General features: G+C 38.6%; 1 protein-coding gene across 5 annotated transcripts in view; it reads left to right on the top strand.

Moving 5' to 3' along the window:
• Nucleotides 1-583: 583 nt before the first annotated feature.
• Nucleotides 584-16,416, top strand: part of CACNA2D3 (calcium voltage-gated channel auxiliary subunit alpha2delta 3) — a 469,002-nt gene continuing 453,169 nt past the window's right edge. For 3 of the 5 annotated variants that reach the window (XR_003559900.2, XR_003559897.2, XR_003559899.2), the window contains exons 1-2: nucleotides 584-1,364; nucleotides 1,994-2,075. Coding sequence is in view for 2 of the 5 variants with exons in the window: in XM_027805089.2 (XP_027660890.1) it covers nucleotides 1,246-1,364; nucleotides 1,994-2,075 (201 nt within the window). In the remaining 3 variants the exon portion in view is untranslated. The remainder of the gene's footprint in view (nucleotides 1,365-1,993; nucleotides 2,076-16,416) is intronic. The other 2 variants (XM_027805089.2, XM_027805095.2) reach the window with 2 other exon arrangements.

Genomic DNA, 16,416 nt, shown 5'->3' on the forward strand with positions numbered 1-16,416 from the left:
GCTGCTCTCTCCGTGGAGGAGCTTGTAATCCTATGTTTGCTATGTCACAGAGGGTTCTTCTATGAGCGCAAATTAATAATTTATTCATAGGCTCGAGTCAGTTAGCCCGCATTGATTTACTTATGCTGCATTTCTCCCCATTCACAAGCCTCCGCCAGTCCTGATCTCTCGGATAGTGACTCGCCGCAGCGCTCAGGCGTGGGAGGAAGCAGCAAACGTGCCTTTATGCACCAGGGCGTGCTGTGTGTGCCTGAAGTCAATGTGCCAGCCCGACCCGAACGCGGGGTCGGCTGCGGGAACCCGCTGCTCGGCGATGCGGCCGCGGCGGGGGTCGCTGCCCGCTCCCCTCCTCCCGCGGCGCGGCGCGGCTCGGCGGGCGGGCGGGATGCTGGGCGCTCCCGGCGCCGAGGGCTGAGCTCCGTCCATCCTTCGCCTCTCCGGGCTGTGTGACAGATGCTTGTCATGCAGCGGTGCCCTGCCTGAATTGGCCGGGTCTCCGGTGGGTGTGCGCGGCCCCCCCCGCCCCTGCCAGCCCTGCCGAGCCCTCCCTAGCTCAGCCCCCGGCAACGTGCAGCGCTCTCTTCTCGCCTGCCTGGAAGGGCTCAACTAGACTTTCAGCTCCTCCAGACTTTCTCTGCTTTTGCCATACAGAGGCACCCTCCCTCTGGTCCAGCTCCTCCTGTGCCTGCCTCTCTGTCTCCGCGCTATCCCGTTAAAAGGCTGCTGCTCCTGCTCCGCCGGACCAGTGCGCTGGCTGCCTGGAGCCGGGATGAAGGCTGGAGGTTATCGGCGAGGGACAGCAGAACTCTAGGCAGCTTTCCATTTGCAAAGTGAGCAGTAATCGCAAGAAGACAGCCTCCCCAGTTGGAATCAATAGTCTGCTTTCTTGCTGCTAAGGGCACTTTGGAGCAGCAGTAGGTCACTGAAGTAACTCCAGCACACTGCTGACTGCGGAGTTGTAAAGAACTACATGCGAGTGGCTGCAGTAGTGCTGGAAAACGCTTTGCTGTTACCAGGGACACAATAGTTTTCAAGTCCTTAGAGCTTCGCTTCTGGTCCTCTCCTTCCATTACCCAGAGAGGGTCATTCTTTGGAGGGGTGAGGATGGAGCTGTGACTTCTTCCACTGGTGGTCTAGTGGAGGGGGTAGGGGTAGGGAAAGAGGCTTTAGAAGCAAAACCCTACTGGCTGCTGAATCCAGCTTTACTTGAATTTCCCCAAATCTTTCCAGGCACAGAAAGGCACAATGCCAGAGAATCTGAATCTTCTTCGGGCTTTTTGGGGTTTTTCCTTTATCTTCTGGACAGCTTTTAACACAGCCCTAGTGGATGTGGTTGGATCGGAGCAGCAGATCCCCTTGTCTGTGTAAGTGCTTTCACGCTATTGCTCTCAGGACCATGTTCAAGGATGAGAACTTGACTGCTCAAGTTCTTATCTTTCTATATTGCAGATATTTGACTGTTCCAGGCACCTTTGCTCCTCTGTCAGCTGTGTTTAAAGTGGTAGTTTCTAACATGCTCAGCACTACTTTGATTTTGTTGTAGGAGCTGTGTTGGTGGAGTATGTGGCCGCAGAGCCTTAACTTAAGTGCTTGTGTTTACTGAAGTTGCTGCTGTTAACTCCTTCTCCTGTGAGCATTTACCATTCAGAACTGTTGTGCCATTTGATCTGCTTCTTTCCTTTCAATGGATATACGTTGTGTTGTGCAGAAATGTACTTTGGCACAAGCTGATTCTCTAAATTTAAACAGTGCAGGTTGGGTGGTTTCATATCGGAGGCCTCACCTTAGCACAGCGTCTAGTTTGTGCTTAGACTTGAACAGCTTCGCTAATCTTTTGCTGTGCTTAGGTTCCTCAGTGAGCTCTTTAAATGCAAAATTGCTAGGATCCTTCTGCGTGCAGCTGAAGCTGTTACAGTCTGTGTTGCTTGCTATGACATGTGTATTACATTTCTTCCTGTCTCTCGTTTTTTTTTTTTTTTTTTTTTCTTCACAGTGTAAAGCTCTGGGCCTCAGCATTTGGTGGAGAGATCAAATCTATTGCAGCCAAGTACTCGGGTTCCCAGCTCCTGCAGAAGGTAAGGATCCCTTCAGTTGCAATAAGGAAGGTTTTAACAGAGAAAATGGAGGCAGGTTTAATTTTTTTAAAATGAATAGGAAAGCAGTACTGTACATGCTTTAGTCCACGATCTATTTTTATATTGCATACTAGTCCCTGATGACTCGTTGCATTGCACTGCACTATCTGGAGAGTTCTTGATTAAACTGATATTGTTCTGTTTAGGCAATGTTGGTTTTTTTTTGTCATTAGAAAGTAAACTCCAACACTTTTATTTCTCAGAATCTAGGCTTCAGCCTAGATTGCGGGTATTTAATGTGGTGCTGCATTGTGGTGATGATGTTTCTGTGTAGAAACAGCTGCTTCTCATGAAAAATGTTCACTTCATTCAAGGAGCAGAATTAGTGCATATTGTATTATTTTCACCCTGTGCCGTATGTGTGCAATTCATGGTATCAGGAGAAGGCGGCTGCACTGTTGTTTGTCATCTCTGCAGTTTTTACAATCCCATTATTCCCCCAATCATCTCAACCCAGTGCTGGGATGTATTACATCATTACAGATAAGAGGAATGAATGTGGTTATCTTCTTGCTCAGCTGCACAGCTGGGTAATAAGCTAGTGAAGTATTGCAAAAACTTGAGAAATTGGTATAAGTCTACATAATTGGGGCAGAGGGTAATGAGAAAGCGGATTTGAATATTAGGTATATATCAAGGACTGTGTCTACTCTAATTTAAACATGCAACCTATAGTGAATTTCTTTATTGTAGACAACTTATTTTTACAGCAGTTACTGAAAAAAATACAATGAGAGACTAAGAGGAATATGTTGAATATTTTAAGACTGCGATTTTGCGGCATTTAATGTGATCCTCAAAAGGCAATATGGAAATGGAAACACAGTGAAACATTCACTGACTACAGAGTCACTCATTCAACGCATATGGTAAATTTCTGCTGGTTTTTTAGATGTGATTTTTAGTTCAGAGTAACACATTTTTTTTTCTGGGGGTTTTTTTTTTTTGGTCCGATTATGAAGGAAATTATACCTTGAGCTTGTAGCACTTATTTGGAAAGGCTTGTATATGTGTGAAATTATGTAACAAACAGTACATGTGGCAGTTGAAATAAAAAGCTTATGCTATCCCTGTAAAATGAAAGCAACTGATTTAATGAGTACTAAGGGTATATGAGTTTCTTAGCAGTATCTGTTTTCTCAGTGTTGCATACCCAGGACTGCAAAACATGAACTTTACTAAGCTAAAATACAGAGCTATTAAGAACAGAGATATCTGAGGTCCCTTACCACCTTTCGAGGCCATTAAATGGCTTCAAACTATCAGACAATCTTTTATTTTCATCTGAAAATCTGGACTTTCAGTATTTATTATATTTGCAGCTCACATTCTTTAGAGTCTGTGTAGTCTTATATCATCACATTTTTGTATGAACTCCTTAAATTTATAAAGCAGATGGAGCTTTCTGTTTTAATTACTATCTAATCAAGTATCATTAAAAGACTTTAATTTTTTATTGAGCCATAACAAACAGGTATCTTTATTTAACTTTGGAACTGTTCCACATGCAGCTATTTTTGCACTAAAATGACTTTTAAAATAATTAAATCTACCAAATACAAATCGTCCAATATTCACTACAAAAATACGGAATATACTGGGTTTTGCAATTGTGCTAAAATCCAGGAAGAATCAGTTATGAGATCTTTAAGTATTCTTTTCCTTATAGTGGCTACTGCTGTTATCATTTCTGTAATGTATTTTTTCCCTCTGAAGTAGCAAGATTGCTTCCTATTGGTTATTATAATTGCAGGTAATTGGAAGCCATTCATCTTACCTTTTCATCAGCATCCTCTCTGTTTTGGTAACAAATCTGTGCTCCTGTTTTTAAAGGTGGACAGTGTATATTCATTCCAAGCTATTTTGTTTTCGTTTCTTGCTTTTGTTATGGTATTTCATTATGGGATGAAAGATGAGAAACAAAACAAAGATTTGACAGGCATTTAGAACATTTTTATTCCTCTGTCACATCCTTTATTGTGTGGTGGGTTTTGTTGTGTTTTTTTTTTTTTCTTTTTTCCTTCTGGATACAGTAGTTTTAGGAAACCTTTGGTGTTCTTTACTTCTTTACTGAGAATTCCAAGTGTCCCTGTCATTTTAAGCTTGCTATTTCTTTCTGTTGGCCATGGCAAATGGGCCTGGATGACTTTAATGTGTATCTTTTTGTGTTTTTATAAACCATATTTCTTCTGTAAGCTTGTGTGAATAAAAACATGGCAAACTTCAAGAGTTGCAGGTATTTTCAACATGCAAAGTCAGTGACAGGAGTTGTAACGATTAAGGAAGTGATAGCACAGTAGGGCGCTTGGTGCAAGCGCCTCTTTCCTCCCACCCCACTCCCTCCTCACTAGCCAGCATCACGAATCCATTTGGTGTTTGCTGTGAGCTCTGGGTGATCACAGTCAATGTCGTCTTAAAGTCAAGATTCCGCTTTTAGAAGCAGTGTGACTTCTAATATTAGTGAAGGAATCCACATTTTCTGATTATGAATTAAGCATCATTAAACAAATGAAGATATAAACTGTGTGTATAATTATGTATCTGGACAGTATAGATTTCTTAATTACAAACTTCTTTGTAATGCCATTTAGTTTAATAAGGTTTTGAGAAAGGAAAAATTAATATAAAGGTTACTTGATTGATTTTGTTTGTACACATATAGTGAGCGCCACTTCTCGAGGAATGCGTTTGAAATCAAGGTATGATTGACAGCTTTTCTGCCCAAGTGTTTTACATACAAATGACATTAAGAGTCATTTGACCTACACTAAAATTTCATGGAGCAAATGAAGTTATGTGATATACTCGATAAAGAAAATTTTGCCAGGTTGTAGCTGTGAACATTGATTTAGTTGTTATTATAATTCTTAAGTCTTGCCGTACTGCGAATGCTAAGTGGGTAACCAGCATTGTGGTCCTCTTGAGTTTCAAAAAGATTTATAAGAATATTTTTGTCACTTTTTGAAACTCCTTATTTAAAAAACCCTCAACGCTGCTTACCTTAATTGAGTGTTTTATTACTATATTACTATGACAAACTTATCCGAGTATGTTTTCATGCCTCCTAAGAGTATATGGGATATATGATTTCCCCCCAAATTTAATTTAGGTGAAATACAGACACTGTAAGTAGCTCAGAAAATAATAATAATAATAATAGTTCAGTAAATAATTTCAGAAATGGCAATGACCTTTTAAGCAAAATTAGCACTTTAAAATGTAGTATTTAAATGTTCTACTACTGGTTTTCAAAGGGAAGGAAGACCATCCAGTGTTCAAAATCCATACAGAAGAAAATAGGACAATATTATTCCTAAGTTATCTGATTTAGGAGTTTTAACAGTTGTCACATAGGTTTGACAACGTGCAAGAAGCTGTTTGGTGCAGTAGAGACATGCATACTCTTCACCTACTCAGCACACAGTGCTGGGGCCCAAGAACTGATTCAAATTGTAATTGTCTCTTTGAAAGCTCAAGGAAAAAAACAAACACCTAAGTAATTTGCTTGACTTTAATTTTGACACTTCTTTCCCTAATCAATGTTTGTATTTAGCGAGTACTGGAGTAAATGTGAGGGTGTAGCCCACTGGCAAAGTCAGGCTTTAAGTATAGGATGCACAGCAGGAGTTAGGTGCCAGGAAGATACTTCAGCTGCTAGGATTAGAATTTTGGAGGAACAGACTTTGGGGAATGCTACTGTTTGCATTGCAGTGTCCGTGGTGATAATGTGCTTTCAGTTCCACGCTGTTGCAAAATAACAGTAGTAATAAAATGGAAGCAAAAAATGCAGATAATGTGCCTTCTGTTAATGTTAAAAATAATTATTTTTCCACAGTAAAGATTTTCAGTTAAGTGTCTGTTTCTCTAAAATGCCATGTGGTCTATGCTTTCTCAGATTACTTCAGGAGACACTACTAATTATTTTTTCAATATATTCTGAGCTTTGATAATTCTTGATGTGGTCCTGAATAATGGATTTCATTTTATTGCAAATGTAGGAACAGTTTCTAACAGAAAATAAACTTTTATTTATTGGTTCTTGCCAAAAAGGTTTCTTGCTGAAGACAAGCTTGTTTCAGTCCATCTCAGATTTTTTTTATGTTTTTTTTTTTTTCTTTCCCTTATGTAAGTCGTCTAACAGAGTCTTTGCTGTTATGTAAGCACTGCCTGCCTTGGTCTCAGACAGTCTGTGGTCTGCATCTGCCTACTCTTTTCAACAAATTCTTCATTGTGTTAGAAGTCCTCAAATCATTGCATTTTCTCAAAGTAGGTTTTTCAGTCAGTACAGCATTCCTGCTTTTAAAGGTTCAGAATTGCCTTTTGTCTTACTGACTAGACTTGATGCTGTATCTTATTTCTTACAACTATGGAAATGCCAGCGCAAAACTAATAGAACAGGGGTGATTTAGATCAATTGGCATTCAGCTGGTGTCTGATTCATGCAGTACATCTATCTTTAGGTTTAAATCATATAATAGTGACTTAAATTTTTAGAGGAGTTCAGTCCAATCATCTTGATGTTAATTGCTTTTCATATACTCAGCCTTATGTTGGTTTTGGTCTTTGTAGGCTGTTTCTTCTTTGCGTGAGACACTGCAACTATTGCTTTGAAGGAAGGGTCAGTAGGATTGAGACTTAAGTTTCTTGGATATCAATTTAAACTTTTGCCAGCTGAGCAATTTTAAACGTGTAAAAATAGTACTGATCTCTTTTCTATAAAAAATAGGAGGAAAGTGATCAAAATCCTGTAGATGTAGAACCATGATATAAAAAAAAAAATCACAACAAAACAACCAACATTACCACTCCCTGCAAAAACCCAAAATCAACAGCAAGAACCCCCGCCCCAACCAACCAAAAAAACCCCCATAAAACAAACCAAACCAAAACCCACTCCACACACACCCCTAACAACAAAAAAAAGCCCAGAAAACCCCACCCCTACCCCCCAAAAAACCCGACCAAACAAATCAAATAAAACCAACCAAACAAAAAAACCTGCAAACCCTCAAACTCAAAAAACCCACCAGCCAGGTAAATGGCATAGAGCTTACAAAAAGCTCTATTCAGAATAGAAGTCTGATTATGCAAAATGTGTCTCCTAGCACTGAATTAAAATCAAGCATTAGAAAAGAAAAGAAATATGCATCTGAGAATCTTAAATTATTTTAATTGCAATGATTAATGCAAATGATGTTTTGAAACTTGCAGAGCTTGAATGTCCGTTCCCTTTCATTCTTACAGATATTTGGGCTACGTGAATCACAGGGTTATTCTCCGTGCCAGACTAGTTACAGAGCATTTCAGCGTGTTTGAAGTATATAATGTTGTTATCTGAAGACATGAAGGTGTAAATTTTTTGGATAGATATTTTATTTTTTCTTTATTCAAGAAAAAAATCACATTAGTAGCATGTGAATGTATTGGGTGGAAAAACCTGCTGGGTCACTAATTTTCAGGTAGCATATTGATCTGTAGAAGAAAGTATCACGGAGCTGTCAAACTTTTGGTAGTGTTGTCTCTCTCGATAACAGAGAAAAATTTTTCCTTTTCTTGAAACGAAGTTCTGTCTTCGCTGGAGGTATTGGAAAATTTCCTTTACCTTCAGTGAAGTTAGATCTGCATCTTGAATGATGTAATAGAAATATGAGACGGCTTTAAGTTTATGATATGTGCATTACACTTTTGATAATGTCTTTTAATGTGAAAATTACTGAGTGGACAATCCAACTGGAAAACTTGAAAGGAAATGAATGCTAATTCCCTTGCTTTAATGCATTTATGGTTGTTTGTTTTCGCATCCTGTATTGGAAAATGCTTACATTTCAAGGTTAAAAGAGCCAGTCTCCATGCAAATTATCTTGACGGTGGAGGTACGTAGAGCCATGAATAGATGCTGCACTGTAGTGGTGATTCACTTTTAAGCAACTGCTAATCAATACTCTACACTTTCAAATGTCATTACTGTTCTGTAGGGTACAATTTTTTGTTGCTGATAATAAGTGGTTACACATTGTACAACACAAATTATATATTGATAGGATAGACTGTATTTTAGGTTGCTGTAGAAGCTTCACTGAAAGGTCTTAGTGAAATACTCTAATTAATATGTTGATCTTGTAAAATTCCATTTTGCTTTTTTGATGTATAAAGTTTTTGCAAAATTACATGAGTGTTTTTGTGACCCTACTTTAGTATCTGAAGTACTTTCTTAGAGTGAATGACACAATCATTGCAAGATTTCTATTTAAAAAGGAAGTCTCTGAAAACATTTTTTTTTTTTTTTTTTTTAACGTAACTGGGGAAAGGTTGGGAAGGGTCTTGGAGGCCTTTCTAGAGGATTTCAGGGACAGTTAATTTCTGAAAACATCCTGCCCTCGGATCTCCTGGGATTTTACAGATGAAGTTTTCCATCTTATAATTGATAACTAGTATGCTGTTACTGAGGATGGTGATATAAGACATGAAGAGATTGTGACTGGTCAAGAGAGATGGACTTGGTCACAAAGGAGTGTGCAGTGTTACAACCAGTGTGTTGAATTTAATCTGGGCATAAAGTAGTAGACGGTAGAATACAGAGCATGGGAATTAAGCTGTCATAAATCCCTTCTGCCTAAGAGTTGGCTTCCTGCAGCCTTTAGCAGGGTCAGCAGTAGCAGAACATCTCAGATTGTTTTAACGAAGTAGACTTGAGTTGATAGTAGATATAAGTCAGGTTTAGAAAACAATTTTTTTATCTAGGCAAAGATAAAATAAGGCTGTTTGATCAATGGTGCTCTTGGAGAATGGAGAAACAGATTTGAATTTATAGTGAAGTTAGTGTGAGGTGTATAACTCTATGGTTGAAGTGATCTGAATTCAAATCTTGGACAAGCTATTGGTGAGGGGAGTGTATTTTTAAATCTCTCTTCAAAATATAAATGCTTGAGCAACATGCAGTGCCAGGCAATTTTCAGGGAGTGGGGGTGGTGGTGGTTGAGGAGGCGAACATGATTGCTGTAGTGGAAGATGGAAATACTTAATGTGCTTTGTGTAGGAATATGATTTTCATTTCATGCACGTGAGGTTCAAGTTTATTTCCTGGAAGATCCCTAACACGGGAAAACTGCATTTTTTTCCAGAAGACTCAAAACCCTGTGAGAAAGCAGATTCCCTTAGCAAGTGTTTTGCAGGCAGAGGTGGGTAGAATTGTTGCTTCTACTCCTAGGCTAATTTATGTAAGTAGACATTTGGAATCTTCTCTGATACCCTCAGAGAGGCTGAACTCTTGCACCAGCTTCCTGTTGTACTTGAGTTTTCCTGTTTGCTAGGAGCACAAATTAGTTTTGTGTTGCTCCTCACACTGATTCCTTTTGCATTTGTGACAAGAAAAGGTTATTCTCTCTCCTCTTTATTGACTTCCCCCCACACCAACTGCGCCCACTGTAACCCGTTACGGATGCGTCAGTTTCTGACAGTGATTTACAAAAGTTGTCAGTGGGGGAAGTCACAGACTCCAGGTGCACTTGACGCTCCTGGTATCTGGAGCCATTGTGAGTAGACTGGGGGGGATCAGGGATGTTTTACCCTCAAAGACTGATCTGATCCAATACATTTTACCTGCTCCCTATATCTGCCATATTTTCTGGTGCAATGGCTGATGTGGCTATCTTTAATCTCTGTAGCAAGCTGAGAACTGACTGGGAATCTCATGTATGATAAAGCATATGTCAAATGCATATTTATGAGACTAGAAATGTTCTAAACCGCAGAAACTCTTAAAGGTAAGATACTTATGGCGCATAGACAGAGGGGTACAAGTCTTGAATTCCAAAAAAACCTTTCAGCGTTTGGTGCAGACTGGTATGCTGTGTGAAAGAGGCAACCTTCAAACAAGCTAGAAAACTGGAGGGGGCAAAAACCCAAACAAACAAAAAAAAGTGTCTTTCCTTTTGTACTGAGGAAGAAAGAGAAATGTGAATGGGGTAGGGGAGAGGGAAGAGAGAAAGAACTAGATCTGCTTCACTAGACAGAGATTTAGTGCCATGGGCCAAGCTGTGCCTGAGCAAAACCAGTAAAAACTTGAAAGGAAATATGGCAACACTCTTCACAACCAGAAAACCAGGAAGAAGGATCAATATATTCTCTATATCCATAGTAGCTGAACAAGAACTGGTGTTTAAACACAAGAATTAGATTTTCCTACTATCATATTTTTATTTTTTTTAACTGAGAAGAAAGCACTGGAATAATGTGCAACTCTTGCAGGATGGCTTTTTAGAACAGGTTACCTGCCATTACGTATTTTGTTGAGCTGCATTATGTTAGAAAGATGAGCTACACCTTTTATTTTGGACTATAAACAATGAAACTAATTGTATTTCTTTGATGTCTATATCTACGCACTGTTAAGCTTTGTGCCTTTATCTCCTTAAGACACGACTGGGAAGTCCTTCAACTTTCAGAGCAGAAACAGGTTATAAAACACTGGCATTACTGCTGTACAGTTGGCCAGGTTGAACGCTTGGGTTTTTTTCTGATTTATAAGCATACGATCAAATGATCTTACTAAAATATATGGCTTTTTGCTATAGAAGGATAAATATATTAAATAAAAAGATTAAACTTGGGAGCCGTCTTCATCTAGTTGACTTGAAGTCCAAGAACCATGTGGTAAAACTTCAGCAGGCTTAGCTTTTAAACATGTCACAACATACTCTTATGCTAAGTGTAACTATGAAGTACACGGGTAATAGTGCTTAACTAGGGCTTGTAAGACAGTGTGATGTCCCAGTGAGAGCAAAAGAAATGGTTTATTAGATTTTAAACTCCTGGTTTGTTCCTTATGTACCTGCCACATGTTCTAGTACTTTGCTATCAACAGTTGTTGGTATTTAGTAAAGTTTATTCTTAACTCTTACTCTCAAGAAGACTTCTTCCTAAGTGCTACATATGCTGAATTTTTGCTTTTTTAGATAGAGCCTGTTTGGTTGGTTGGATAGAGTCATTGAGGCTTATAGGTAATCAGAAAAGTGTGTGGCAGGTGTTTTTTTCTAGCCATTTGTTCTGTCTGTTGAGATTGCTGAAAGAACTGTAAAAAGCTAAAACAATATGTTTCATTAAGGTGACCAAAACGATTCCTAAAATATTAGAAGGCATTCTCTTTGCCAGAGCACTTGCTCCTACTCTTACTTTTGCTTTCCTTAATTTGACATGTTGTTCCACTGTTGCCTGTATCTCTCTCTCCCTCTCCTCCTCTTTCTGAACCACCTTATTTATCTTATATTTAATTTTTTCCATTTTAAAATGGGCAGATGTTTTAGAGAGAAGTGCTTTGTTCTGAGACTGATGCCAAATGGTTTGCATAAATCAGTGTGCAGTACAGAAGGCACTTGAAAAGATAGCAATTACTATCTATCCTTCAAACTAGATTATGAGATCTTAGAGCACCCAAGTTAAGGAAGTAAAAGATGCAAGATAGGGTTGTTCTCAGGTCCATTAAGAAATCATATGGTGACCTAATCTAGTTGATAAGATTTGGGATATAATATGAGAAGTATGTGCCTATAATTCATTCAGTGTATCAGGACTTAATACGTAGGTCCTGTTGATTGTTCATGATTTAGCTTGCTTATATGTATGATTGAAGTTTCCTTACTGAAGATTTGCCCTTAGTTTTTAGGAAAGGAAATTACTTTTGAGCTTCTAATAGCCTTGTGAAATGTTTTACTTTGTTCAAAATTTCTTTCCTTGAAATGTGGAGTTGACAGCCTTCCATGAATTTTGTGCAGGTGGCAGATAATATATTCTGTTAACACTGTTCCTCTATAATGTGCAAGTCGAGTAGATCTCCTCTGATTAATGTTCTCCTGAATTCAGCGATACTGAATTTAAAAACTCTAATTGTGCTCTTTTATAACTGAGACTTTTGGGTTTGGCACTAATGACTCGGCAAAACTGGTTCTGGAAAAAATTCCTCATTTTCCCCCTTTGTAAAACTGTCTTACTCTCTTCCGCTGTGGAACTCTGTTTTTAATAATGTCTCGAATTGTAGAGTAATTCTGGAAGAAGATTTGGAAGGTCTTTAACTTCCGGCTCAAGGTGAGATCAGTGCTGAAATCGACGCAGGTTTCTTGGGGCATTGTTGAGTCTCATCTTCAGAACCTTCAGGCACAGACTGCAACCTCTTCTGTTCCAGTGCTTGGCTCTACTCTGGATGAAAAGTTACGTACCTAAGCTGGAGCTTCCCACTTCAATTTGACTGCTGTCTGTCACTACTCCTACTGTGCACCTCCATGAATAGCCTTGCTCGTCTTCTCTGTAACCTCCTTGTAGGTTTTGAAAGACATGACGTTTAGTCGTGGCAGGCCTTTCTTAGGCCCCCGTCATAGATAGTATTATACCATCTTCTAGTTGCTTCATCAGGTCTCAACACTATTTTCTGGTAGATTCTTTCAAAATAATTTGCGTTAATATTACAGGCTCTTAAACTGAACTTTCTGCTATTTAATATGTAGGTGGGCTTTTTCCCCAGGCTCTTATGTTCTCGCAGTAGGAGTATGTAACTATTCTCATATTTGTGAATTCTCAAGAGTAATTTCCATTAAGTTGATTGCATGAATGGGAGAAGGTTTGTGGTTGGTGTTTTTAAATTTGTCGTGGTGACAGAGGAATTTCTCTTCTAATCTAGGGCTCAACTAAAGCCTTTAGCTCTCAGTTGTTTCACTAGCCATTTTTTTTCCTATCTTTATCAGCCACTGTATCTCAAGTGAACTTAGTGTTGTACAGAAATTAGTCAGCTGGTTAGAAGGTTTTCTGTCTTGTCATCTGTTTTTACTTTATTCTACAGTGTCTGGCAAGGAGCTTCTTCATGCTTTTATACACAAATAAGGATTTGGCTTGCTTTCCTAAGAAGCAGGAGTCAAAATTATACAGTCATAGTATCTTTAGCCTTTTACATAAAAGCACTGTGAAAATGCTTTTTGGAAGGCATTATGAAAGGTTTGGTCAGGGCCACAGCATATAGTGCTCCGACTGTTCCTCTAGGTCATATGTTAATGTTTGTCTGGTCAATATACTCCCAAGGTTTTGTGTCAAGCTAAGGCGCTAATTTTCAAGACACAAAAAAGGATCTACATACTATGGGTATTAACATTTGATGTGTTGAGAACACATCATTGGTCACAAAATTAGATAATTATCTTCTAAAGTGACAATGCTTCAAAGATGAAAAGCAGGCGTATTCAAACTTCAGCTTTACCTTGAAGCTAAATGACTATCATTTTATGACAGCTGTGCAAAATGTATGACTGCCGAGCTGTTTGTACATGATGCTATCGTATTACATTAATAGAAATTTTCACTGATAATGAAACCTAGTAGGAGGCTAAGAGTAAAGCTTTATGTTATGACTTGCAGCCATTGACTATCTGCATCCAACAGATTTATTACCCCCTACGCACATCGTGCCTTTTACAATATCTTCTGCCATTTCTTTGACAAAGTACAAGAAAGATGATATTATAGATGGCACGATACAAAACAAATCTGAGTACTCACCTCATGCTCCAGCCTTCCACCTATCATTACTGACTGCAATGCAATTACAGGAAAAGTGGAGATGAGTTCTGCCATCCTCCTGGAACTTTCCATGAAAAACACTGGGACGTGGGGAGCAATATAAAAGAAAACCGGAGAATTACTGTTACTCGGATTTTAACTTTCTTATTAAAGTCAAGGCAGCCGACTCTAGATTCAGTTATATCTGGCTGCTTATCCTAGGTCTGTGATAACCTTTTTGATGGTCTGCTTAGGCCACATAACCTTGGTGGCCAAAATTCAGTGCAGACATGAAGCATATTAACTTAACCTGTGATGTCACATGTACAAACCTGGCACGTGGGGGTGGTAGGATTTCATCCGGAATGCCAGCAGCTTTGAATTGAAAGTTAAAACTACAAGCAGGATTCCCCACCCCCAAAGGGAGGCATTTTGCCTAACCTTTCCCTGTAAAATGGGCCCAGTGATACTGCCTTTTTCTGTAAACTGTTCAACTTTGAAATCGTCTGGATTGGGAGCAACACTTTTTGTAGAGTGTTTAGCATATGGAGAGGATCAGGTGGTGAAGAACAGGGTTAGCATATGGATATGGAAGTAAAGCAAAGTACATGGAATGGCTCAGCTCCGAGGGATACAAAGCATTAGTTTTAACACATTTTTAAAGTAAAACTACTTTCAGTACTGAAAAGATAAATGCTTTCCTGTTACAGTCCTGAATAACTACAAAATTGATAGAAACCTCTCTTTCTGCTGTTGATATTTAGTATCTGTAGCTGGCAATAAATCTCCATATGGCATTGTACTGGAAAGTGAAATTGAACCCTTTCTTGTCAGAGAATTAATTTTTCATATGCTTTGAGCACAAAGTGATGTGCGATGCTGATATTAGAAATTAATTTTCAATTTTGCAAACATTTTCTGCTTTCCCTCATATATTTTCTTTTCCTCCCACCTGGTGATACTTCCTTCTTATTCATTGTCCACGTAAATACAGTTCTGCGCTGTTTCGTTTTATTTTTTTCCTATCTAGATCCTTCAGACTTCCTGACCTTTTCTGATTTTCCTCCAAGTGAGATCCAACCCATAAGACTCATTACAGAATCAAATTCACAAATGTCAAATGCAGTTAAATTAGGAATCAAACAACTTTCTTTATCCTTTTATGGGTAGCTGATTATTTCTGTCTGTATTGCAATTACCATAGAAATTTATTTTCCATATGTACTTTCTCACTCTGTCCTTCTCTGTACTTCCAGTTGCTTATAGCCATAGCTTTTTTTTCCCCTCTGGAAAACTTTACCATTAATGTATTTTTTTCAGTTCCTTGAGCAGATGCAATCATAATGCTGCAGTGAGGATCTGGTCAGCTGGAGAAAAAGAAGCAGAAATAAAATGAGTAATGGCTTAATAACACTTTAATTCATAAGAGTGGGGGAAGGTCGTAGAGTACAAGTGTTTGTTCTGAAAATTATCTTTTTTTTTTTTTGTAAGTTATGATGTTTGAACGTTTAAAAGGAAGAATAAATCCAGCAGGTTATTATTTCCCTAGTAAGAGTCAGTATACCTAGTGGTACCCTGGATGGCGTTTTCAGTAAGGGTGGTGGTGGGAGGGAAGGGAGATAGGATTTCTGCCAAAATTAAATTGAAATTTTCTGTTATAGCAGGGGAGGCAGGTTTACAGCATCTTTCTGACAAAACAAATTGCAGGGAGGAGTCGGTATGGGAAGCTACTGCAGTCTGTTTAGAAATGGCTAAAGGTGAGAGCAGGGGTACGGGAAGGTAGTACGGTGAAGAGGGACGGAATGCATTGGGTACAAAGAAGCAGAATGACTGAAGAAAGTGGTTTTTTTCTCTGTAGTTTAATACAATTGGAGAATACCTTTGTATGAAATTCTGTCAATATCTGTGTTCTGGTGATTTATTTTTGGCAAATCTATTAAATAAATAATTTTCACATTAAAAATACATAAGCCACAGTCAGAAGGTCACATTTTCTATTTTTGAAATGTATGAGTACCCCACGATTTCAGAACTTTTGCCAAGAACTAAAATTAAGAGGAAATTACATGCTAAGAAATGTAAATTTCAATTCAGGAAAGGCTTCTTAAATTAAACTTGATATAGTAATGATATAATTCTGGCTTCTGTGTTTGGCTTCCCAAATACTTTAGAATTTGAATGCTTTAAATTTTTTCTAAGAGCTGATGTTTGCTTTGCTGCTATCCTTTATTCTGTACAGCCCCAGGGCAATAGGAATAGAGTTCACCTACATTTGTAACTTGGCGCTAATACTGTCCAGTCCGCCTTAAGCATGTTTTTAATGTAAATATATGTTTATTTGCTAGAACTTCCTCAGCATTACAAGATGTCTGGGGAATTTTGACCTGAAAAGGATAGTAGAAGATGGCATTATATGTGGGATTGGCACCTATACTTATGTGTTGGAATAATTCAAAGGTTAGTGTATAGGATTATTCATGTGTGGCTATATTTATCTCACTTTGTGCCACTTATCTTGGTTTATAAATATATAGGCGTTGTACAACTGAAAACTCTAATTATTCTGAACATAATTTGTCAGACAAAACCAGCTGCTCACTCAGCTCTTCTCAAGAATCTTCAGTAAAATGCACAACCTAAAAAGTAGGGTCTTGAAACGTACAAAATTCCCAGACTTCACACAAATCCTCTGTGCCCGTCTGTTATCTTCCCCTCAAGAGTCCAGTAAAAACTTAGAAGGAAA

This window comes from Falco cherrug, chromosome 4, assembly GCF_023634085.1.
Source record: "Falco cherrug isolate bFalChe1 chromosome 4, bFalChe1.pri, whole genome shotgun sequence".
Taxonomy (NCBI): Eukaryota; Metazoa; Chordata; class Aves; order Falconiformes; family Falconidae; genus Falco; species Falco cherrug.